Genomic DNA, 26,701 nt, shown 5'->3' with positions numbered 1-26,701 from the left:
GTCTTACCTCATGCGTGTTACCAGGGCCCCCAGCTCTGTTCTTGGTTTTCTTCCTGACCAGCTTTTACACCTTCTCTTGTTCAAGGGTGTCAAAATTCCCTTTTCCTTTCAGTTGTTGCTGTTTTACATGAAGTCACTCTGAGGGGAGTGGAGAAGACCACTGCTGTGCTCTGCTGCCAAAGCACACAGTAAATTCACATGGGCTGACATGGAGCACTGGGGACCCCAAGGTCAGTTTTGCTCTGTGACCTTGCTGAGTTCCTGCTCTCCATTGCTTTGCTATTAAAGAGTTGGACACCAGCCTATCTTTTTAGGTTTTAACTAAAAAAAAAACCCCAAAAAACCAAAACATCTCAAACCCCAGTATTAGTAACTTCAAACTGATCATCTGTTGGAAAAGAAAAGAGCTAAAGCTCCTTTCAGACAGGAATTCAGTGGGACTTCAGAATAGGAGGTATTTGGTTCTTTTGGCAGTGCTGTGCATGTGATAATGTCCTTCAGGGGTGATCAGGGCTTTGTTCATCTGAGAATCATCTGCTGAGAAGTGCATAAGTGAGTGGAAGAAACTGATATTATGAGAATTTGCATTCCCTATCAGGTCACGGAGTGATCAAGGAGAATGACTGTACACGTACCTAAGTAAAGGTCTTTAAGTGTTATGAAAGCCACTCTGTGTGTCTTTAGCCACTACAAGGAAGGATTTGTGTTAGTCCATTGTTGATTCTTTCAGAATTTTTCCAGCCCGAAGAGGATTGTGCCATTTGGCAAAGCCCAGAGCTTTATCTCCTTTTCCACACTTGCTGGACACCCTTGGATACAAATTTCTGTTTTTACAATGTGTGTGTTTTCTTAATTTTCCTTTCAAAAACAAGTAGGTGCCTGAAGGTGACAGCTTAGTTGCTGGAACTGGAGAAAAACGCAAGCAAGATGAAGCCTGTTCTTGCTGTTACATCCTTGATTTAATTAGATTTTGGTATATTTGACATTCTGTTGTGTAAGAGTTTTAAGTATTAGCTTGAAGGTGTGAAGGACATTATGTGTCCTTTGCCTAAAGCCTAAAGAGCATTTTCCTTTTAACAAGAAACTCTAGAGCAGTTTGGACTCTACATCAAAGAGAAATGTTTGGTTTCCTGATCTCTTCCAGACAGTTTTTAATACAAGTCCAAACCTAATCTATATGTAGTAGCCAAAGTGATTTTTGCCTTCTCTAAACTTAATCATGCTGGTCATGTGTTTTTCCAAAGGGCAACAGCCTTATATAATGGAGAGTAGATTTTGCTTTGGCGTGTGGTACTGTGCTGTCATCCTCTTGGACCACCTCCAGGAGAGCACAGGTGGCAGTTCTGCTGGGATCTCACAGCTTCTCTGTTTTTATTAGCCTTTCTGGCTGGTATCCTCTGCTGTATGACCCACCCTTGAGATGCACTGTTTTTTTGGACCACTCCATGGAATTTCTTCTGTTCACCTTCTGAAATTTCATCCCAGTATCCTAAATTAAAAGTGCCTGGGTGAACCTTACAGTGTTCCTTCTAGTCATTGGTTCATGATCACATTAACTATAAATGAGTAAGGAGCACAGGAGTAACCTTATGGATTACTCAGGGACATCCACGCACCCCTATGACGGGTGTGCTCTGGTTTGCAATCCGCCCTGGAAACAACTGCTTATCCCTCAAGAGCTTTCTCTGGGTCATGTTGTGGCTTGTTCTCTGTTCCACACATTTCCAGTCTTCCCTATATAAACTTCCCACTTGCCGTAATTTTCATAGTTCCACACTCTACCTGGGCTCTGTCCCAAGCTGCTCACACCTGTTTCCATCACCTGGCTGGCACAGGCAGTGCCGGTGGGGCACTTGTCCGTTGCCAGGATTGTACTTTCCTGGGAGCAAAGGAAGGAAGCAGAGCAAATGGCAGGCAGGAAAGAAGGCAGATGCAAAAAAATAGTGACGTTATCTTGCTTCATGTATGCCTGTCCTTTGTATTTGCTGATTCTCGGGTGTTTATGTAACAGAACCTGCTCTGCACTGTGCTGTGAATGAGGCAGTGCCCCAAGTTCTGCAGTCATTGGAAAACTGTGTCTTTTAACAAGAGTAGCACTGCCTGTGGCGGCTAGAGCCCAATTGCTGTTTCCATTAATTGCACTGCTTGCTCAAAAATCACCCTTGCAGTTTCCCCCAGTAATACCATTCATCACTTCTTCTAAACTCCAAATCTGGGGTATACAGGGGCATGTAGGTAGCTGCTGGTTATATTTTAATGATACAGCTTGCTAAATGCTTCTTTAAGAAAAAAGGTGTTATAAATAATTCAGTGGAACTATTTTGTAGTACATACGTGTGTATAACATAGCCTGTTAAAATGACACAGTGTCACTTTAAGGATGCAGATGGGAGTCTGTTTGCACTGTTGACCAATTTGGGCTCTTGGGAACCTAAGGCAGGGACAGGCATTGTGATGCATTACTGCCATTTCTGGGTGTTGGCCAGTCCATCCCCAGAAGGGCTGTGCTGCAGTTCACCAGTGCATATTGCATGATCTTGCTGCCATGGGAGGGGCTGCCTTGTTTTTGCTGCAGTTAGTTTAAATGTGGAGATTTTTATAATCTCTTTGGTGCTTTTGTGGGAAGGGGAGATGCAGTTGTTCTGTATCTACTTTTGAAAATTAAATTAAAAAGCTTACCTTGCTAATGACAAAATATGAGGACAAATTATGATCTATATTGTCTGCCATAGTACTTGGGTTTTCAGATGGGGACTAACCTTTAATTCAGTTTTTTATCCTTGGAAAAGAAAAGGTAAATAAGATCCTCCAAAGAAATGTCATGTGCTGGCTACCCTTGCCTGGAGTAAGAAACACTGCAGAGTTTTTTGTGTTGTTTCTCCCCCGCCCCCACCAGGACTTTGGTTTAGATGCAGTATGTTTTCTTGTAAATAAGATTCCCTCCCAGGAATAGCTAAGTTGGTCTGTTCAGATTTGATTTTTGCATACATGTCTTGAACTTCAGTGCTCTTTGTGGGTTTCGAGGTAATTAAAGAATCTTCTGCTTGGTTTTGGCCCCGAAAGAGGTACCAATTTGTTTTGATGAGGAGACAGCAGAGGAAAAGTGTGGAAGTCTAAAGGCAGATAATAGGGGACAAATAGCATAGTGTGTGCTTGCACTATAAATATCTATATTTTTAGCATAAAGTAAATTCTTTGTTACCCAAGATGCCGTTTTCTTTCTGTTGTGCTGTCATACTTCAATTATGCTCATGCATAAATAAACCTAAAATGTATGTTATTCTCTATTTAAAACTATTTAACCAAAATAATAACAGCTTTGGTAAGAAATGAGGCTGTTAACAGAAACTTAGCAAGGGCTGTAATCCTTGAGTAAAAGTACAATTGTGTGTTGTATCAGGCTCCCTGGGAACAGGAGCACTTTGCCTTTACTTGCTTCGGGCTACATGGAGAAAGCTACAGAATTTTAAAAGACGAGTAATTCCTGATTTGTTAATGCACACAACAATTTCTCTTGCCAAATTTCTGCCTGCATTTTTAGATACTGAAAGAGCGGTCAGCTTTGCTTAGAATGCTTGACACATGTTGCTGTCTGCGCTCTTTTGAAAGTCTCTCTGTCAAATCTCAAAGCAAAGGCAGAGAGCACTCTAAACCCATGGACTTTCTTGAAATGCCTGGAAATATTTGGTTCCTGCTCTTTGGGGAAGAGAAACCTTCCCCTGTGGGCAGTTTATTCCAGTCTTGACCGTGTGCTTTGTCACTTCAAACTCTGCTTCTTTGTTCTTCTTGTCTATCTGATCCTGGAAAGTGCTGGAGAAAGTATTACGCACTGGTTGGACTCTTAGTTTGATATGATCAAGAAACTATTAAGCTCTCACAAGATCTGCTCATTCTATTAAATAATTTTATTAACTATATGAAAAATTGTAACTCTAGGATGGTAATGAATGAGACTGAGTATTTACTTGTTTCAGAGCTGTGGAACTCCTTGTTGGTGGAAAATGTTAATTATTTATGTAGAAAACAATAATTCGACTTCTGAGACTTCTGAGATTTTTAGCAGATATATATTGCAGTCATAGTTAGCAATATGTTGATTTTTGGGTGGGGAGACCTTGTTGAGCTTATTATGCAAAACAGGAAGGCAGAAAATAGGAATGAGTGGAGCTCCTGTTGTGTTTCTTTTACCCTGACTTCTCCTAAAGCAACATTGGCTATGGAGAGTAAATGAATTTGATGCTCTGCATGTTCAGTTGTTGCTCTGAATCAGTATTGATCCCACCACTGTGTTTTCCTGCTCTATCTTTATATCCTTTCTTTCTAACTATTCATACAAACACATAAATCCTTTGCAAATATAAACTGGAGCAATTTTTTAAGTCCAGATGGCAGTTTTGTTTGGCTAAGAACTGCAAGACTGGGGCCTTTTTATAATGTTATTGATTATTATATTTTAACTGCAGGTATTCATTGTTGCACAGAGACAGTAAATGTCAAGAAAAACAGTGAAGAGTTTATTTATTTTCATCATAAGTAGTTTCTTTTTTCCTTAGATCCCTAAAATTTGTGCCGGTTCGGTCTTCGTCAAACAGATCAACATCAGGGCTATTCAGTATAGATTTTGTCTTTGCAAAGTCAACTTCAGGGCCAGTGGAAACCATGAAAATTAATTTTCTGCCCTTTGTAAAAGCCATGACCTCTGTAATACAGAGAGGTGAACTGTGGATATGAAGGGAGCTTCTAGGAGCTTGCTGTACTGCTGGTGTGAACAGTGATTTGTCTGACCTGCAGCCATCTGAATTATACTGGGGGCAAGCTGCTGTAATAGATGACATAAATTGCAGCACTGGTAAGTAGAACTGTCCCCAGAGAAGAGGACCTTTGCCCCCATCCCGTTCTTTCCTCCAGACAGTCCTCCACTTTGGAGTGCTGCTTTCCAGGCTCTCCCATCCTAAGCTTGGTCTTTCATCTTGGCTGAAATTAGCACCGTGGAAATCTCCACATCTCAGTTTTTGCTTCAGGCTGCTTTGTAGGCTTCTCACCCTAGAGCTGAAACATATGCCAAGAGAATGGGTTGGAGGCAATGTGGCATTTCTGGGTGAGGTGCTTAGGTAATGCTGTGATTAAATTAACCAGGAAAGGAAGGGGGCTCCCTCTGTAATACTGTAAAAAACCTCCTGATGCCTAGAGAAATCCCAGGAGATAACCATCTCTAGAGCCCAGACAGCCTGATGAAGGCTAAGGATCACTTTCAGGTCTTTCTGTGCTGGCTGGAAAAACATTATCCAGACAGAAAGTGACTGTATTGAAGACAGAGGCAAGCACTAAATCCATTGTGAAAACAGGACCTTGGAGGAACTGTGAACCATGGCTTTGGAAATGAATTAAAAACTGTATGGCCCTATTGTCTTTCATCATTATACTCTTTGGGACATATTTGTTCTTTAAAAATCTTTTGTTTAGCCTGCTAACATACTGTGGCTGAGTGAGAAATTTCTGGTTAAATTGTAATATAGTGTCATAAACCATAGAAGCAGTGAGGTTGTATTCTTTCTGGTCTGTGGAGAAGCCTGTGTTGCTATGGCCTTGATACAGAGTTTGATAACACAAAGAAATGATAAATTAGGCATATTTATCTAAGGGCTCATTTAGCAATAAAAAGAGTTGTTTAACTGTATTTTCTTCTTAATAATGTATTTAGTGTTTTTTATTAATTTGAAATATGCAAGGTCTGTATTTCATTGCTGCAGTGAAAGAGCCCAACCCAAGGTAGGCACTGTATTTCTTCTTCTCCAAACTTCGAGTAAGACTTTTCCTGGAGATGCTAAAACTCGTGAGAGCTGGAAAAATCTCAAAGGGTTTTGCTAAGTCATGGAGCTCATTTCCCATAGTGATTCATTAAGGAGATGCAAAAGTAATGACAGGGTATTTTCATCAGAGACTTTGTGGATGTGGGTACAGTTACATTTGTATGGGGGTGATTTTTCTCTGTTTCCTCATGCTCTTCAGGGAATGTGTTTCATTTGCAGTGTGTGGAGAATAGCAGAAGGAGCAAGTGCTGCCATTTCTGGGAGTTTCTCGTGTTTGTGCTTTGTTTTGTAATTTTTTCTTTTTTTGAATGTTACTGATCTTACAGCACTCAGGGGAGGAAGAACTGAAATAGTTTTATTATCATTGCTTTTCTTCTGTTCTTTCTGCGATGTAGGCCTGACACTTCCATTGAAATACAAACCAAATCTGTAGTCATCTTCAGTGGTTCCTGAAGCTGGCTCCCTTCCCTTTTGCTCTTAATTTCAGGTGTTGTCAAGTTGTGCCAGGAAGTGAGTGCAGTTGAGATGTTTGGTCTCCTTAACTGAATGTCTTAGTAACAGAGGCTTTGTTCAATTTTATTACTTGGCATCTTCTTTTGAAAGGAAGAACTAAAGGGGAAATACAAAGATCTCATGGGGAATGTGCAAAGAAGGGAACCTTGAGGACAGATCTTGTACTCATAAAAGATGGTGAAAAACATGCACTCTCTGTGGCTTTCTGGGAGTACTTCAGTGTCCAAAGTCTTGGGGAGTATGTAAAATGCACATGCCTTGGTGGAAGACGTGGCCGAGGATACAGCCATTCCCATACTGGCTGTTTGTGTGCTCCATCAGGTACAATCAAAGTTTTTGTAGGACTGGTGCCAAAGTGAACTTTCTGTGGGTTGGAAAGGAAGGGGGACAAAGTAAAAGCAAACAATCTGCTCCCCTCTCCACCCGTGGGCTCTTTCCCTCTGCTATGAGACAACAGCTGTGAGGAACCCAGTACTAAAAAACTTTCTGAAACATGATGAGGTGCTTAATCAGATTTCCATGTTCGGTTTCAACCTCATGTAAATAAAGAATGTGTAGTGAAAAGTCTTGTGTGTAATTTGAATATGAACGTGAAGGTTGGTGTCTGCTTGTGGGGAGATCATGATCATGCAAATTTACGCCACTTTCTGCTGGCAGAAGGGATGTTCTCAGTATGAGGCTTTTGAGGTATTAGAGGAAAGGTTTTGGAAGGACTTTGTGTGAAGGAAACTTCAAGTAATTGCAATAGTTACTACAGGGTGGATTGGGTTTTTTTCTCGCTTCACTGGCTTCATCCACATCTCTCTTTGCTCTGTGAAGACTCCTGAAAGAAAATGGGAGATGAACTGGCTTATCCAAGAATTAATTTCAACCCAGTGGTAACTGGATACAGAGAAAGGAAGTTATGTGAGGCAATGAAAGGAGACAAAGGAGAAAAGTGCTCTAAATAGCAACATAAAGAAAATATTTGGGAATAAAAATAATCATCGACTTGTACAATAGTGTGTCCAGCAGCCCTGCTGAGGTTGTGTGTGATGGATATATTTGTTCATTCAGTTATGTCTTGCACTACAACGTTTTTAAATCACTGCTAGAATGAAATTGATTTCTTGAGTTTTAAATAGTGCAGTGTAAATCTTCCACTCACACCAGGACTTGAGTCTCTGACTGCAAGCTCACTGCAGTTTGCCAGTTCCATTTGATTTCATTTCAGATTCATCCCCGCAAGCCAAACCACAAAAAGAGCTTCCTGTCCAGTGGAGAATGAAATGCAAGATGTGATCCTTTTGTTGCTAACGGGAGGCTGCAGAGAGCAGAGCTGGCTCTTGCTGAGGTTGTGTTTGGGCTTGGTTAACCATTTTGGCAATGAGGCAGAGACTCCTGGTCACTGGATATAAGTTAGATGCTCTTAGGTCTAACTGAGGGCAGTTTATAAAAAGGCTTACTAAGCAGCAGCCTGATGTGATGAAAGGTGAAAAGCCTGGATCGTTGTGTTTCTCAGGGTTGTCTTTCTAAAGGAGAGGTTTGCTTGCTGCCTTATTTACCCCACACTGGCTATTTGGCCTGTGGACTCAGTGGGCTTTTTCTTGTTGGCTTTTGTTCCTCTCAGAGCTTATAAATTAAGCTGTCAAGGGTAACTTTTTTTCTTTCAGTACATTTATTTACTAAATCTTAAACTTGCCAAATGTAGATGGGTTTTCTCCTCTCCTTTGCAGGCAGTGGGATTGCTGTTGGTAGTGGGGCTGATCACACAGGGTAAGGCAGACTCCACTCCTGTGGGCATGGCAGAGGTTTTTGTCTTCTGTTCCCCTCCCCAAGTGGCCTCAGTGGGAGGCCTGGCAGAGCTCTGCTCTGGAAGGATGAGAGGTTTATTTGGCCATGAAGAGGGGCTCTGGGATTTCTGTGTGATTGTGAGTGTCTCACTCAGAGCTGGGACAGGATCTCAGAGATGTGCCCTGTGCTTTGATGTCCATTGTCTGTAGTCCCTGGGGTGTTTGTCCTGCATGGTGTCTGAGGAGTGAGAGGTTCTTCATGGGTGAGCTCTGCCCTCAAAAAAACACCAATGCCTGAGATGCTGCCCTGGCAGATGTGGGACTGGGCATTGGGACACCCACCCTGGGCCACAGTAACTCTCTTGCTGCCACATTAAAGGGCTTTCCTAGAGGCTATCTCAGAAGCAGCAGCAGTGAAACTGGTAATGTGTCTTTCTTTTACTGGGAATGAGCATTTTTCAAGGAAAGGTATTTTCACAATGCCCCAACTCTTCCTTCTCCTTCACCTGTTACAGCTACCTGGAAGCATGGAGGCTGTAAAACCCGAAAGGACAATGATGGGCGAAAAATAACTGGAGCTCTTGCGTCCTTCAAAGACATTTAGTTGGAGAATTATATCCAAAGTGATTATCACTTTACACCTTACTTGTGTGGTGAGCCCTTCCAGGGAGGGAGCTAAGGCAGGATCTGCTGCACAGTCACAACTGAGAACACATGGGAAAGTAAAGGCACCTGTGGAGGGCTGCTGTGAGTGTGGCGTGGGGACAGATGGACTGAGCAGTTGCTGCCCAGCGGTTGTTTTTCCTTAGGAGTTCTGAAGATGTAAAGAGTTGAATGCACATCTTGCTGAGCTTGTTTATTGTTTTTGAGGGGGAATTTTAGCATTGTTTTTAGACCTGGGTTCAGCTTTTTTCCCATTAAAGGAGTCAGATGCTGGCTGTTGACTTAACTGCTGAAGAGGTGCTAACGCTTCCAGCTTTTTCTGGAGCTTCTCTTTGATTCCTTGGAATAAATCAGACCTCAACTACTGATCTTTTTTTCTCTCCCTCCTAATCCAGTGGGCAGTTGTCAGAGTTGATGGTTATTTTCCATTAAACATTCACCCAGCTCAGTCTGTTCTCCCTCTGAATTTTGTCTGAAAAATAAAACACTTTTTCACATATTTCTGTAAGCCACATTACTACATTTACTGAGTATTTCTGTGTGCTGAGGAGCTCTGCTGTTCCCACAAAGACCCTCGTGTTTGTGCTGTGAAGGCTTTGGCTGGACATGGGCGGTGTGGGTGAGGAAACAGTGACAGGCAAAGGGAAACTGTGCAGCCTTTTTACTTAACTGAGTTATTTTTTTGGATCTTAAGCAAATGTTTCTTGAATGCAGTTCACGGTATTTGCTCAGTGATCCAATGGAATGTCTGGGATATTTTTGTTTGTTGTTTTTTTTTTTTTTTTTTTTTTCCTCCAGGGCCAAAAAGCAGGTTTTGGCACTAAATCCCAAAGTTGCCTGTCTGGGGCTGAGTCACTGCACTTTAGGGTTAGGAGAGCTAAGCTGGTGCAGTGGCATGGTGAGACAGGCACCCTGGCCAGCACAGAGTGCTCCCGCTGTGCCTAGAGCTGGATGTGTTATTTAATGATGTTGAAAATGACTCTACAGCTAGATCTGGGTTTACTGAAATGAAAGCTGTGCCAGGACTTACCGAGCTGCTGGGCAGCATGCTGCAGGCCTGTCCCACTCGTATCCCAACTGTACTGTGGATAAAAAAATCCAGTTTCAGCACTCAAATCTCTGTGACCCTCTGGTGAGCCCTGCTTTGCCCCAACTACCCAGCACAGGAGGCACAGTGGGCTTTGGGCATTCTGTCATTGCAGTGAGACCTGAGCACAGGTTTCCTGAGTAGCAGCGTCTTGCAGTGTTTTCCAGACCTCATGCTGATGTGGAGATGAAGCTTGCTGTGTTCTGGCCTCAACAATACAGTGTGGAGTCTGGGTGAAGCTTGGACTTTCTCATCCTGCATCTGCTTTTGTATTGCAAACCCAGAGAGTGTCTGCGTGTTTGTGTTCCAGCTGCAATCTATCATAAGACATGCACACGTCCTCCCAAACTTGCTTTTCGCCACTCTTCTTCAAATCTCCTCTGTATTCCTCTTAAATACTTCTGTGAGTTTACTTAATCTTTAGACTGGTGGTTTTTGCTTGACTGGGACAAACTGACAAACTTCAGGCTTTGGAATAGGTTGCCCAGGGAGGTGGTGGAATCACCATCCCTGGAGATGTTTGAGGCTCTTGGATCTGGTGCTGGGTGATGTGATTTAGTGGTTTAGGTGTTACAGTGGTAGTGCTGAGTGGAAAGTTGGACTGGATGATCTTAAAGGTCTCTTTCAACCTTAATGATTCCATGATTCTGTGACGGTTTACTTGCTGACTTGTGCATCCTGACACAGACCCTTCCAGTCACTTCTTCATTGCCACATATCCTGAAGTTGCCACAGAAGAAATTCTGTTTTCAGAAAGAATGTCATTAACTCTGCTTGCCTCATCACCTCTGTTTGCCTCACCTTTAAGTGAGGAATATCTTGCTGTCTCTATCAAATAACCAGTTGAACCTAGACCAAATTTGGGGCTAAAGGGATATTTACTTTAAAACACCGATGGACAAAAGAGGCAGTGATCTATTACTAAGATCTGTACAAGATTCAAGATCCTCCAGAGCATCCTGTGGTGACTGCAAGTATGCAGAGTAATACCTGCTGGCTCAAGTTCAGTGCTCTATTTGTTTTATTTTTTTCATTTTCTTTGTTAATTTTGTTGACAAAGAGCCACCTTATTTGGTGTGGAAGAAATAATCATATTAAAGAAATAACTAAGGAGTTAATTTTGCATATGGTCTTTTGATCATAGTCTTGAATAGTGCGAGAGCCCAGAGTCCTGTGTGTGTACATGTTCCCATGCCAAGTTGCTGTGCCAAGAGAGCATCTGTCCTCGTGTAATACAGTAATTATGGATCTTTACAACTTGGATCTGCTTTCTTGGAGCAGTGATAGTCTATGGACTGGGAATAGGGAACAGAAGGAGGAAAGGTCATTCAGCTGCCTAGCTTTAGTGAGGCTTGTGAGGTAGGAGCAGTATGGACATGTGGTCCATTGAGGAGTTGGATCCGAAGTCAGATCGACACAGGCAGGAGCTGTGACTTCTGACAAATCATGCTGTGCTAGAAGTGTAAATATCTATGGCAGCTGCTATAGTGGTCTTTTTGAAGCTGGTAAGTTCTCGAACATAGTTATTAAAAGATATTTTAACTATACATTATTGCACTGAAGGGGCTGAAAACAACAATGTCAAAGTACTCAGATACTTTTGTGTTTCCAGGACAGTGCATGAAATTATTCATCAATTATTCTTCATGCTCTTTGACATGAGGCATCTCTACATGTCAGATGGGTGTAACTGTGTTAAAAAAAGGGCAAAGGCACAGCATTTTTCTGTTGAGGGCTGTTTTGTCAGATACTGACACTGGTGTTGGCAAGTCTCTAGGGTGAAATAAGGAGCTCTTCAGAACATCTTGGCTTTTACTAAAGGTTTGAATGCTTGCAAGCACAGAAGTGCTGAAACCTCAAGTGTATTTTATGTCATGGTTGTTGACAGTGGCTTGTCAGTGAGTGAAGTTTGCCACAGGAAGGCTGGAAAGAATGTGGATAATTTTTAACATGCACAAGAAATTGTTGTGAGGTGTATCTTCCAGAAATTTGTGGGACAGAAGATATGACAGGAAATGCCTTTACTTCTTAAGATTAACACAGTGGCACTGAGCTGGCTTTTGCATTACTTTTCTCCCTTAGAATAGTGTCCAAGGCAAGTAAAGGCTGCAACAACTTGATCATAATTTACTTGTTACAACCAACCCGTAGCTATTCTGCCTTGAACTGCTGCTACAATCATAGAATCATTAAGGTTGGAAAAGACCTCCAAGATCACTGAGTCCAACCTTTGAACACTACCTTGTCAATTAAACCATGGCATTAAGTGCCCCGGCCAGTTGTTTCTTGCCATCACTTCCAGGGACGGTGATTCCACCACTTCCCTGGGCAACCTGTTCCAATGCTTAACAACCCTAGAGGGGAGGGCCCACAGGTACTGGCCTTACTGTGTATAGGATGACACTTGCTATAGGATATGCCATGCTTTCACAAAGAAGTCATTTTCCTGAACCAGTGTTTGCTACCAAGTGACTTGCAGTGTTTCAGAGGAAGAAAAAGCATTATTCAGTCTTGGTGAACTTTGGCTGGTGGTCAGAGCTGTATTATCACAGATGCAGGTTTCAGCCTTCCCTGTGGCTTTGCCCTGTCTTTGACAATGATTACTCTCTAGTTAGTAAGGCTGTACAGTTGATTCTGTTTAGGCACTTTTCCAGTGTGTGTTTGCATGTGCAATAATAACTGTAACAATAACAACAACAACAATAATAAGACTACTGCTACTACTAATGTCTTTTTGTGCCCTTCACATGTGGTTCTTATGAGTATTAAAGATGAAATTCTCTTTTGGATTTTTTTTTTTTGTACTCCCCTGCTGGCTTCACACTGATAAGAGATCAACAATTTTAATGGAAAAGACCACCGCTGGGAATTTTTGCCTCAAAATAGTTTTCTTCTCCATCTGATAATGGGAAGAATCATCTGTTCTTTGACCTTTGATTGGCAGACTTGGAAATTGAAAAGCAAGATGGTTGTACTGTAATACCTTTACTCTAATGATGTGTGTGGTCAGTGGTTTCTGGGCATTTAAACAAAAGTGGGTACACTGTGAGATGTGTTGAGGTAAGAACTGAAATTCAGGGAGCACTGCTTGTGGAATAACTTTGTAACTGAGAGCTCATGAAGAAGTAACCTAAAAATCCAACTTTTGCTGGTTTTAGTTCATACTGGTACTGTCCCTGCAATTATGCAAATGTTAATGTCTAAGTTAATAAATTGGACAGTTTCAGTAGGATTAATATTTAGTGGATAACATGTAGATGATACTTAATCATGGAGAAAACTTTCTTCTGAACAGGATACTGCCATTTTAGGGTCAAATACCTTTTTGTGGGTCAAATATTTGAGGTGTCTTGCCACCTCCTGTATCCCTGTTCTCTTTTTGTCAGGGGACCATGGTGCAATGAAATGTTAGACATCTGTCTTCACTAAGAGCTTCAGTGATGCTGCTCTTGTCAAATGCTTGTATCTCGACTAGGAAAAAAATAACAACACTAGTAGGTGTAGATGTTTCTATGTAAGACACAGTACAGAAAGACTCTAAAGCAGAGGCTTTGTTTATTCTGTCTCCTGTGAACTGCTTGTTGTAATGGCTAAGCACCTCATAAATACTTATGGATGTGTCCTCAAAGGAAAATCAAATTTATATAATGAAAATGCAAAGTGGTGTTAAAAGAAGTAACTTTCCAAAGGTTCCTATAAGGTTATACTGCGATAAAACTGGAACAGTAAATCAGACTAGTATATCCCCTTTTTGTAAATGAGCCATCATCCCATCCTCCTTATTAGTTACTTTTGCATTGGCTGCTTTCAGAGTAATTCAGTGCTTTTCTTCTTAAAATAAAAATACTTTACTTTAAGGAAATACATTATTTTTTGCAACTTCACCCTTAAGCAGGCCACTCATGGACTGATGGCCAGCAGGGGTTTGTAGTTAGTGTCTGTAAAGGAACAGAGAACATTAAATTCAATTTATGCTGCTGTGTGACAGCTTGCTCTGATCTTGCTCCTCAGCTGCTGGAGGTGTCACGAGCATCACTTGGGAGTTGCCTGTGCTCAGAAGCTGATGCTGTGTGCTGGGGTGGATTAGAGAATGTTGCTCAGCAGTGCCGACTGCCTGGGAAGGCCTGTAGTAATGCTGCCTAACTGGGATGGGGCTGCCTTAACTTTCCTCTCCTCTTCCAACCCTCATGCTGCTGCTCAGGGCAGCTCACATGCTGTCAGCAGCTTCCTCTTAAGGGCAAGCCAGTAATGGAACAATTCCCTGCATGAACTGCTGTGCACTCATGAGAGGTGCTTATTTCTGTGGGCTCCAGCTGACACTGGACTTCTACGAACAGTGACTGGGGGACAAAATGCTGCAGTGGTGGCAGCTCACTCCTGCAGCCAGGGGTTCAAGGCTGTCTTTGGGCAGTGACAAAGTGTATGAGCAAGAGGATATTTTTCTGTTTCTCAGAGTTTAAAGCTTTTGTGCAAATCTCTTTGAAGTTAGTGAAGGACTTGTGATGTTGCAATGGGCTTTGAATTTGACCCCAAATGTCAATTTACAGTATGTGTTTTGTTTTTTGTTAGTTGACTTGTGAATATGAAACAATGCTGAGCGAACCTTTGGAATATATTGAATTCACCATTCAAACACAATATATTGGAGAATATATTGAATGTGCAAATTTGCCCAATGATCTTGATCTGTTCAAAGCAATATGACTGTGAATATATGTTGAAATACCCTCCAGTATATTGCAGACACATTCCTCTTTGGTCCTGCGTGTGCTGTTTGTATGTGTTTAGTTGGCACTGTGAGCTCTGAGGTTTTCTTTTAAGTTATTCTACAGTACTTGAGGGAACTCAGCTCTCATCACTAATAAAATAAAAAAAGGCAAAACACTGGTAGGTCTTGCCTTGTTAACTGTTCTAGCTGTTGTGTTTCCCACTGTTCAAAAAAAAACCATAAAGCTTTATAAGATTTAGCATATTTCCTGTGCAAAGCATGAGTATTTATAGGCAAAGAATAAGACTTCCCATTTTGAAATGTCAGTGCTATGAAATTGCTTTTTTGGCAGTCGTGATTAAGCCACACAGATTTCCAATAAAGTTTTGTAAACTTTTTCCTTAATTATAGCTTAATTTAGGTCTCTGAGTTTAACAAAACCTATGAAGCTTGCAGCAAAATATTTTTCTTGTGGAAAATTTTGTTTGCATGGATTACAAATCCTGTATTTCTTGTGGTTATGATTTTTTAAATGTGCTTAAATGTGAAAATTCCATATTTTTTTCTCTACGTTTCTTAACACATTTACAACAATAAAATAACTGATACTGTGTGCTTAATACAGAATTTTGAAGAAATTAGTTTGGAAAGTGTATGTGATTAATTTTTCGCTGCAAACGCCTTGAGTAAAATGTACTGGAGGTTATAAGACATCAAGCAAGAGGCACAAGGTTCTGTCTCAGGCAGTTACTTCTGCAAGACACAAATAGGAAGCAATTTTGCTTTCATATAGTTGTTCTTAAATGCACCATTCTGACAACAGCGATAAATGGAATAATCTGCATAATTGTATTTGTGTGCCATTGACCTGTCTTTTCTAGAGAAAATCCCCTTTTCCCAGATCAAATAATCTCCCATTCAACTGTAAGTGAAAGGAATCCTTATTAGCAGCTGCACAGATTTAGGGGAATATTTCTGCACAGGCTTAACACAGAATTTTGATATGGACCTCTCAGTGAATTTGATATTTGGTGAACAAAATACAGTAAGGGCACTAAAACCACCTTGCTTTCCTGTGCTGTTTGGGATTTGATTTTCTCAAAAGAGCTAGACAGAAAAGCAGAGAGATGATATGATTAAACTAAGGTAGATCTATTACTAGATTTTTTTTAACAGCATATTTTTTAAATTGATGTAATAAATGTCTCAGCCCTCTTTCAAAGATAGAGTTTTGAACAGCTTTGAGCTATTCCTGGCTTAATACTTAAGTAGAAACAGCAGAAGCGGTGGAAAAACAGGATCATTTTGAAAAAAACCCACACATTCAAACTGTTTAAATCCTCTGCTGTGATCATGCATTTCTGACCCCCTGCAGCCTTGCATTATCAAACTGAGAATGTCTCCATCTCCCTAATAGTAATGTTCAAAATATGATGCAAATAAATCATCTGAATAAAGTAAGGAGGAAAAAAAAGCTACCTGGGGCCTGCTCCACCAACACTTGCACTTGGAAACATGAACTTAGAGGCAGTCAGGGGCTCTAAAGGTGGGCTTTCTGGGGGAGCTGACAAAAGTGAAATCCCTTGAAACTCAGACACTGACCATTTTTAACTTCTGTGTTTGAATGGTGAATTCAGTGTCTGGAAAGCAAATATTTGGAGAGCAGTTTGAAAACTGTTTTACTGAAAGTGAAGGGGAGTTTTCAAGGGGAGGGGGGATGTTTTTATTTTCCAGTAAAGAAAAGTTCCCTGGGATGGCAGAAAGTAACATCCAAGTCTGCCATCTGTGTTTTCACCTATCTTTGCTCTTCTTTGCAGGTTACGTATTTGGGTAAGGTTTCCACAACAGGAATGCAATTTTTGTCAGGCTGCACAGAGAAACCAGTCATTGAATTATGGAAGAAGCACACGCTCACCAGGGAGGATGTTTACCCAGCTAATGCCCTTCTGGAAATTCGCCCTTTCCAAGTCTGGCTGCACCATCTGGACCTCAAAGGTGAGGCGACAGTCCACATGGATACCTTTCAGGTAGCACGTATAGCCTACTGCACTGCTGACCACAACATCAGCCCAAACATCTTTGCTTGGGTCTATCGGGAGATCAACGATGACTTGTCCTACCAGATGGACTGCCATGCTGTAGAGTGTGAGAGCAAGCTGGAGGCCAAGAAGCTGGCCCATGCCATGATGGAGGCCTTTAAGAAGACTTTTCACAGCATGAAAAGTGATGGCCGGATCCACAGGAACAGCTCGTCAGAGGAAATGTCTCATGAATTTGAATCTGACGATGGCTGACTGGACTCATTCACGGTTCAGCAGAGGCAGAAACGGCTTAGGGAATGAGAGCTGATAGAAGAATAAGCAACAATTGAAACAGGGGAATGAAAGGACTGCCAAACACTTGTCTGACCAGCTTTTTAAATCAAAAGAGCAATTTGGTACCTACAGATTACGCATCATTAAAGTAATCATGTTACATTGAAATCTGCTGCTGTTGTAAAAGTGAGGAAAAAAACTCTCCCCCGTCTCTCCCACCCACTCATTGCTGCCCCTTTCTCATCTCTGTAATTCAGGTGCATACCATGAAGTACAGTCATTCCTGTTTTTCTTATAAGACTGGTCAGGTAATTTTATTAGTTGCTTCTTTGGCATTCCTAGCTGCGGGCTGATGCTGATGCACAAGAGCAAGTAGACCTGGAAAGCCCTAATGGTTCCCGAAGAATCTTTCTCCACACTGCATCACAAAAATCCTTTGACTGTATGTAGGCTAAGACAGCCATACATAGCCTTTTAGACTAATGGCCTGGCATTCTGCAGTTAATTCACATTTCACAGATAAAAATGAAAGATGCTTGTATGTACACATTATATCATATGCTATCCTTTATTTTATTCATTGTACCTATTTTCTTAATATACCTGCTGCCACATCTTTCACCCAACACCAGTAGTTGCAGTTTCAGACTGTGTACTGCAGGATACCAAAAAGGGGTGGGCAAAAATATTCCCCAATGGCTGGGGGTACAGCAAGTCAGCACTGCCATCTGTGCATTTTCCTACCCTGATGTGCTCCACAGGAGGGGGGCCCACTGGGAGTAGTTGAGGGACACTTGGGTCTGTCAGTGTTTGAACTGTGACTTCTCATCAACCTCAGGTCTGAAGTGCCACGAGCACGGGAGCCACGAGTCCGTGTTACCGGACATTGCTGGTCAAGTGGCCCTGCTGGGATGGAGCTGGCAGTGTCTCATCACACAGCCAGGGCTGTGTTACTGTAAAGATCAAAGGAAATGGTCCCTTAGGAGCCAGGTTTGAACATCTGTTCTGGTTGAGAACCTCATGTTAAGATTCCAGTATCTTTCCTTGTTCGCAGATATGCAGTCATGCCTTTCTTAAATGCAGATGTTTAATAAAACTCAAATAAAAGGAAAAACTTGTTTCACTTGATATTTTTTAAGGCTGAGAGCAGATCAATAGTTTGCAAGTAACTCTGCTCCTTTGTACGACCTTGTTTGTAATTATGGTAATGTTAGGGGCACTAGGGCACCTTACAGAAGCCTTAAAAGAAAGCTAATCCAAGCAGATAGCTCTGTGTCTGTGTTTTGTGCATCTACGTGTTTGTATGTGAGAGTGTTTGTGTGAGTCCAGTGGTAAAGCATGTACATTGTGCATGGAGATATATTGAGGAGGGCCCACACCTCTTGAAAATATGCTTGTTGCTTTATAATGTATGTAAACTGTTCTCCAGCATAAATGCATTCATACTTCAATAAAAAAAAAGTTTTGAGTTAAACTCTTTTAGTTTTAAGCTGTCTTTCCACTGTAATCTCTGTGGTTTTATGTGTTTGGGTTTTGTATTCATTTTGTTTAGTGGAATGAAAATGTTAATTTATTTCCATTTAAGTATTACATCAGTTTTCATGAGAATTACCATTAACATTCTAAAATTATTTTCTTTTAAATATTTAGGTTAATTATTGCTGTGAGGTTTTGTTTTGGGGTTTGAGTGTTTTTGTTTGGCTTTTTTGTGTGGTTTTTTTTTTGATTTTTTGTTTTGTTTGTTTTTGTTTTTGTTTGTTTGTTTTTGTTTTTTTTTTTTTTACTTTGTTGAGGGTGGACATGATCTATAGGTTTTGTTTATTAGGATGATGCAGTGATACCACCCCCTCCCACCACCTGACTAGTTGAAATGAGCTCTGCTGAGTGGGAGCAGTCACCTGCTGGGGTGGGTTAAGCAAAGAATACCTTTGTTGACAGTTTTGGTTTTGTCTTTTCTTATACAGGACAGTCTACATTTCTGTTTTACAGATGTACTGATTTACAGTGGGTTGGGGAGTGCTCAGAAAGGATATTTGATATTGTGGTGTCTGCAATAATTCCTCATCAATTGGAGGCTATGGATTACATGAGAATTTTGTATGATAAAAATAAAATATGAAGGAGAACATTCTAGTCCTTTTTATTGGAAAGTCAGACCCTTTGAAACATGAACCAGCTATTTTCTAAGGGTTCAAACATGCAAGGGAATATGAGGGAATGTGAACTGCAGTTTGTCTTAGAAAACATGAGATTTGAAAAATAATCAGTATCATGAGTTTGGATCCTTAGATAATATGGAATTCATGCCAAATCTCTCTTTATTATCAATACCAAATGTGTGATGCCATTTGCATGAAGGAGAAAAGCTTTCAGTCCTGAATTGCAAGCATAGCAGTTATCGCTGATTATCGGTTGCCAGTAGATACTGGAATGAAACATCAAGTTAAACTTTTCCTTCAATTAATCTGTTGGAAAAGAAAAATCATGAAGTTTCCATCAGAAGTCACTTCCAGTTGGCTAAAGGCTTTTCTGTTCAACTACAAAGAGCCCAGTTTTGGATCTCACTGCATCCCGCTGTGGGTTGATGAGTTCCTTCAGTGTCAGCCAGGAAAACATGTAAAGGATTTCTTTCCCTCTTCTGCTTGTAGGCAAGAGTGGAAAAGTTTTGAATATCTAAGTGTGTTATTAGAAGTGTGAAAAATGTAGAGAGCATTTTGTTCTTTACACCTTGACATCCCTATGTAACGTCACTGGGGTTATGTCAAAGTGATTTTCATAATTTTTCTAACTACCTTAAGAAAGAGAAAGTAAGTGTTACTCCATATAGAGTAAGTTTGTTCATTTTTCAAGCTCTGAAATATGAATTTCCTTTGTACCTACCAAATCTTCTCTGGAGCTGTGAGGATATGATTGCTCAGGAGCAGTTTTGCTATGGGGAGGGCAACACTCTGCACTGGCAAGCACAGATTGCGTGAGAATTGCTTAGATGTGCGTGGGGTTTTAGCCCACGGGGATGGAGAAAGGCAGAGACTCATGTCTTTCATGTTTTAAACTCAAAAGCCCCTAAGAACAGCTGAATGTTTTGTTTTTAAAAAAAAAGGGAAAAGAAAAAGAAACAACCCAAAACGCAACCAAACAAAAGAACCCCTCTGCAGCTGGTTTCACTCCCTAGCTTTCCAGTAGTGAGTGACTTCATTTTCATATGAAAAAGGGTTTTGCCAATGACTTGCTTTTAATTTTCCTAAAACCTACAAATAAATAGCATGTGATTGAGATAAAGAGGCAATCCCATATCAGTCTCTTAGAAAACTTTACATATGTATCTTATTCTTGCAAGTTTTGAGACTTCAATATCAGTGAATTCACATTTAATTTTATTTGAATTGTAAGGTTCTCTATTTGTCTGTATACACATATATATATGTACACACACACAGTAACACATGTTACTTGTTAAATATTTTCTGTCTGATGGACATATGTAACAGTAGGTGTCTATGTGAAGGCCATCTTGCATGTTAGTCCTGAGATAAATGGTTTACTTATTAAAAATTTTTTTGTTAGTGGGAAGCAAATTAACTTGTCTATCTACATGCAAAATTTGATGTACTATATGCATTATTTACCATTTACCACCAGAGCTCTCCCTTCCATGCCCAATTAGCTACTGTAAGAATGATGTATGATTGGGCTCAGTTTTCCCTGTGGCAGTGAATTATTAATTTGTGTGTAATTGGGAAGTGATATCTTAAATGTATGATTGTTATCCTTGTAGACTGGAGTGTCCAGTCTGCCAAGAGTTTACAGTAAGAGAACATATCCTTTCCTGACAATAGGGACACTCATTATACCTTTTTCCTAATGTAATTTTAAACAGATACAGGGGATTTTTAAAAGCTCCTTTTTTGTTTAATTCCATTGAAATGCTTCCTCTCGTTCATTGTACCGTTGATCATCTTTGGCTGGGGAAAATGGGTGTTGTCCCTCCCCCTCCCAGGGCCCAGACACTTGTGCCCCTGTGGCTGCACCCACAGGACGTCTGTGTGCCTGTGTCAGGGGCATGGCATGATGCTTGCAGGATGCTGGGCTGGGATGGAGGAGTTGCTGATACCTGTGGGAGAGTGTAAGACAGTTGGATTCAGCTGTTGGTTTGGACTTTTATAGCTAAGTTGCACAGGCTAAGCTTGAAGTTTGGGAAGACCTCTCTTGTGTGGCAGTAATTCATTGTAAGTGCCATGAGAATTTCTTCAGTTAGGATTGCAATTAATTTTGGTGAGGGCTGTTAAAGAAGATACAATAATTCGTTGAAAATAGTTGTGTGTTTGGAGAGATGTTATCCTGTCTGCTGCAGTGCCTTCCTTGAAAAAGGGTTGTGAAATATGTTGGAAGCACAGATGTGATGCACATGCTGAGTCTGTCCTGCAAATGGGTGAATACTGCAGGCTGGTAGAGCTGTGGGGAGGGGTGGGAGGACACAGCAAGGCCCCAGCCAACAGGGACAAGTGTGTCTACAGGATAATGAAGATGGCCAGGCTGGGATTTTTGGTATCTGAGCATGAACTGGAGACGTGAAAAATGGGGAGTAGTTCATCTTTCTCTGAAGGGCTTGCCCAGACTGAACAGTTCAGGGAAGATTGAGGAGTGAGGATAAGCTGTTGGAGAGCTTTTTCAGTTTAGTTCAGCAGAGATCCCTGGCACAGTTGTGTTCTAAGAAAGTCTTCTCTGGAATGTGATGTGCTCAGCTCCCACAGTGGTGACGGGGTTAGGGATGCTCTGGTGTGGCCAGTGCCTGGAGGTGGTTGGGTTTGTGTGGGTTGGACCCTGCCCAGTGCTGGGACTTCACAGGGTGGTGCAGCAGCAGAGGGTTGCTGCCTTCATGTGGGACGTGCCAGCAGCAGGGTGCTTGATGGGCTCCTCGGGTGGCACCAACTCTGTCCGTTCTCCTTTTCCATCAGATAGTTGATTTCCTTTGCTGAAAGAGAAACTTCAAATTCTGCATCTCAGCAAGAAATTAGCATTGCTGCAAGTTCTTTTCAGAAAAACTGGAAGTAGAAGATCAGGTTGCTAATGCACAATTGAGGAAGTGTTAAAAATGCTCAAAGTAACAATCTCTATCTACTGAGCAGCCTTTGGGAATGCAGTTGAAGATAATCCTCACACTGTGCTAACGGCATGGGAGCATTTTAGAAATAGGTCCTGTAGGCAGTGGGCGTGATTTCCAGTTATTGCTAGAAAGATGGGAGCAGGGTGTTTGTTTTGGTTTCTTTTATGTCTCTGATGGAAGGTGTACGTGAAAAGGCTGTTAATGTTTTCTCATGAGGAGAAAACTGCTCGCAGTGACTCGTGCTTACCTTGGCAAGGTGAAAACACCTGTTGAAAATATACCATTAGAGATAGTTCAGCTTTGATGGCAAAGGAGTGACTCTTAGTTACTGTACATGTTACATGGTGCAGAATCAGTGTGTCCCTTTACTAGGGGGCTGTTACTGTGCAGACTGCAGCATCTCTCCTGATTTCTCAATCAGAATGGGAAGATAGTGCTAGGTAATAACTTTTATCTATTGTGTTTGATTTGCATTGTGCTTTGCATTCTCTGTTATTTTCCTGTAAATTGTATTGCTCTTGGAAAGAGAGGAAACATTATTATCCTATGAATAATGCATTGTGTCACTGGTATGTTTTTTGATGGGAAGTATAGATTTTCTGAGAACGATGGACAGGAGTGGATTTCATTCTTAGAAAGTAAATTGTAATTTTATACAGTTGATATGGGTCATGTGCATGTGAAAAATGAGTTATTTCTATTTCAGGTTAGTTATCTCAAATTAGTTACCTCTCATTTAGAGAGTAGAAATAGTTTTAGGCATAATTACTGAGGATATAATTAATCAAGGTTTTCTTGCACAGTTGGGTTAAATTGTTGTGGCTGAGTGCTCAGTACCATGCCGGTGCTCCCTGGCTCAGTCTCATCTTTAATGGATTCCAGATCTGGTGGTTTCAAGTAACAACAGCTTTTCCAGATCCCAAGACAATAATGAAATACGCAGAGGAACTTCAAAGGAAACTCCTCTAGAAAGGAAAAATGAGGTTAAATGATGATAGTCAACTGTGGGATATTTTTGTATTCATAAAATATATCAGACTTATTCCAGTGCAGAAACAGGTGAAATCTGAAACTGTGCTTGACTAATAGCCCATGCTTCACATCTACCCAGGCTCCCCTAACTGGTTTAGGACCTGATTCTCTCTGGGGTTTTCAGGTATATTTCTTTGTGTCTTTTTCAGTCAGCTCTGGCCACACAAAGAAAAGACATTTGTGCCTCCCTTCCCTGTTTCTAATAGTCTTTGCTATTCGGTAGCGAAGGAGTAGCCTGGGATGAGCTGGACACAGGTCTGCTTTGAGAGGAGCTATGGAATCCCTACACCCACTCCCCTGACCCAACTCAGCTATCCTGCTCTGCCTGTCCCTGGTGTCCCTGTGAAGAGGTCACTGTCACTTCCAATGAGCTCTGCTCTTCTCCCTGGGCCATTGCAGTGTCTTCTGCAGGTAGTGTGCTCCGATTAATTTTGTGTGACCTGTCAGAAAAATACATTATTCCCTACCAGTGCTGTAGAAGTGTATATATGGTAATGCATTGGGCTGTGCTGAGTAGAGAAGGAAAGGCTCCTTCCTTCAGTTTGCAGAAGTTTAAACAACAGTAATTGCCCAGTGTTTACTAATTGTCTCATTACAGATCTCTGCTGGTGTACCTCTAGTCTTTACTGCCTCAGGTCATTGATGTCTTGATGTCAGGATGGTGAGACTGGTGGGCATGGAACAGGTGGTCCTAGTTGGCTCACGTGTCTCTGGGGCATCAGTCACCAGTGGGCACATGGGAAGACACTTGGGGCCAGGGCAGCCCTGTCCTCGCTGGCTGTGGGGTGCTCTCAGCTTGGCCAAGCCCTGGGCTGGTGTGCCTGGCAGGCTGACAGCACCTCATCTGTTTGCAGGACAAAGTGATGCCGAGTTGTACTGAGCTTTCCTAGGGCAGCACAGTCTCATGCAGCAGGTCACAGCATTCCCTGTGCCTTACTTACAGAAATCCTAATTTATGCCATTAGAAAGGTTAAGAAAGAAGAGTTTCAGCACGGTTTGCCTTTTGCCTGCACGCTGCAGTGGGTCTCAGCTAATTCAGCAGCAGTGGTTTGTTCTGCTTGAAATCCTGGAGAATGGCTCCTCTCCCGAGGTATTTCTTCTGACTTAATTGCCAAGTTATAGTGAAATATGAGGTTCGTTGTTGTCTGCTGGAGCACTGGGGATTCTGTTTTGTTGGCACATTTTTCATGACCTCGTGTCAGCAGCATAACTAGGCTATGAGATAATTTGTATGCTTTAGATGAGCAGCTGTGTGCATCTTAGCTGGAGAGAGAAATAAGTGTGATCAATTCAGTGGAGTTAATCAGGTAAAACAGAGAATTAACTCTAATCTTGCAGATTAAGTGATGTCAGACCATGCAAGATGTATGTAAATTTCATGCAGGTGGAAATCAAAATGGTCTGAAGTGGTATATACCCTGATTTAATAGAAAGGAGAGAAACAATAGCTGCAAGCGTGGAAAAAAAAAATCTACAACCATTCAGTAGCTGAAAAGGGTGGTGTTGTATCCTTTTTTGCCTGTGATGCTTTGGTTCAGCAATAGCTTTCCACTCATTTCCAATTTAAATTTTGTGATCATAAGGAAGGAGGATGCTCGTCCCTCTGCTGTTGCAGGTGCCACACAGTTACCACAGGGTTTTGGAAGCTATTGAATTTACTGACGTTTTGTTGGCAACAGGGCTGAGGATTAGGAAAACCAGAAGCAGCAGACTTGCCATGCTGTCTGGTAATCCTTAAACTGCATCTCCTGTGGCAAATGTGTGAATTGCTTCAAGGAACAATGGAGGACAGATTCTGCACTGGCTTTTGCCCTGCAGAAGCCTCTCTGCATGGCAGGTAACTGATGCTTTAGCATTAGACTCTGAAATATTACCCTGAAGAGAGAATTGTTAGACATTAGCTCTGTCCCGGTAATCAAAGCATTTTTCTTATGTATTTCGATAAAACTAAATGATTGTAGTTTTAGTGTGTAATATTTAGGTAGAGAAGTCTGGTCTTATCTGTTTTCTGGTAAACTGGGAATTACCTTGAGAAAAAAAAGATTTAGGGCTATTTATCATTTGTAATTAGGAAGAGCAGCAAAAGCGTGCTATTAAACCTGCTTTTATTGAGTTTTATTGAGTTACAGCATGTCATCCTGGGCATCCATGACAGCTCACACAGTTTGGGTGCTTCTGTGGAGGAGAGTGAAAAATACAAGCAAAAAAGCTGCTGTAGTTTATTATAACAATGTAATTATTGTAGCTAATAGTGTGTGATGAGATGTTACCTCACCTGGTCCTTCTGCCTTGTGCTCTCAGAGGAGAGAAACATAGTGGGGGAGGCCAGCTCCCTGTCCACCCACCAGAGGTGATGAGATAGGAGATGGCTCCACTGTCAAATCTAAGCCATGGTACAAATCATCATAAATGGCTTGGTTGACGAAACCTTAAATATCATCTCATTCCAACCTGCCTGCCTTGGGCAGGGATGCCACCCACTAGACCGGGTTGCTCAGGGCCCCATCCAACCTGGCCTTGAACACTTCCAAGGATGGCACATCCACAGCTTCTCTGGGCAACCTGTGCCAGGGCCTCCACCACCCTCACAGTAAAGAATTTCTTTCTAACATCTAATCTAAGTCTCTCCTCTTTTAGATAAAACCATTCCACCTTGTCCTATCGCTATCTACATGTGTAAAAAGTTTCTCTCCTTGTTTTTCATCAGCTCTCTTTAAGTACTGGGAGGCTGCAGTGAGGTCTTCCAAGAGCCTTCCCCAGGCTCATTACCTTGAGGAAATGGAGAGTGGTCATTGCATTAGCATGTTGTTATGTACTTGAAAATTTACATGGGATCGTCACATCGTGAACCTTTTTAAACCAAGTAGAGATTGCTAGATTGTGTCCAACGGAGTAATAAATGAACATGTGGTAATAGAGAGCACATCTCAGGAGAAAACCAGCAGAAATTAAAGGCTCCATTCCTCAAAAATATCACTACCCAGTTCTTGTTTGTTGGTACCTGTTTCTAAATTCAAGGAGGCCCACTGTGAAGTGTTCAGATAGAAAATCTCATGATGCAAGCAAAAGAAAAGGAGTTTAATGACTGCTGCATGTTCTACATTCCATAATTTTATCGGTAGGCTCTCAGACTTCCAGAAATTGCTCTGAAATTGGCAGCCCAGACTTAATATCTTCTTCCATTTTGCCATCACATGCAATTTTAGTTCTCAAGTGACTCCAATTTTAAACTCCCAGTGATTTAAACAGCTGCATTGTGCAAAGGCTGCATTGAGGACATGCTTTTGTAATCAAGCAGCCGAACTCTAAATTTTATGGTGTGATGGTTACTGTGCCCCATTCAAACTATGCCCCATTACACAGAAGTGCATTCCTTTGATTTTACCAAAGAGACCATAAATATGACAAAAAGCATAGCTGGAAAACATGATTTCATGCCTGGATTTTTCAGCTACTGCAAAGAATAAATGAAGTGGTCTCTGAAAGAGGCATATCTTTGCAGTGAATTATGCTTGTATCATTTGAATGGCTAGCAGAGCTCATCAGTGAGATTACCAGAAAATACATGCCTGCTACAACATTTAGAGAAACAGGGAACTCAGATTTCAAATTGAAATAATAAGAATATAACTTATTTCATAAGTTTGATACAGTAGAGACTCAGGGTGTGGGGGGAAGAGATATATTCTCTTGATAT

The 26,701-nt window shown here is 41.4% G+C and overlaps 1 protein-coding gene across 3 annotated transcripts in view; it reads left to right on the top strand.

The window, feature by feature from the left end:
* Positions 1–18,342, top strand: part of PID1 (phosphotyrosine interaction domain containing 1) — an 85,518-nt gene extending 67,176 nt beyond the window's left edge. For all 3 annotated transcript variants that reach the window (XM_027740115.2, XM_039384954.1, XM_027740142.2), the window contains exon 3: positions 16,371–18,342. In XM_027740115.2, coding sequence (XP_027595916.1) covers positions 16,371–16,847 — 477 coding nt within the window. In that variant the 3' untranslated portion in view covers positions 16,848–18,342. The remainder of the gene's footprint in view (positions 1–16,370) is intronic.
* The last annotated feature ends 8,359 nt before the right edge of the window (positions 18,343–26,701 follow it).

Source organism: Pipra filicauda, unplaced genomic scaffold (assembly GCF_003945595.2).
Source record: "Pipra filicauda isolate LSUMZ 115617 unplaced genomic scaffold, ASM394559v2 scaffold387_size670060_pilon, whole genome shotgun sequence".
Classification (NCBI taxonomy): Eukaryota; Metazoa; Chordata; class Aves; order Passeriformes; family Pipridae; genus Pipra; species Pipra filicauda.
The sequence above is the reverse complement of the archived record's forward strand: the minus strand, read 5'-3'. Positions and strand labels throughout refer to the sequence as shown.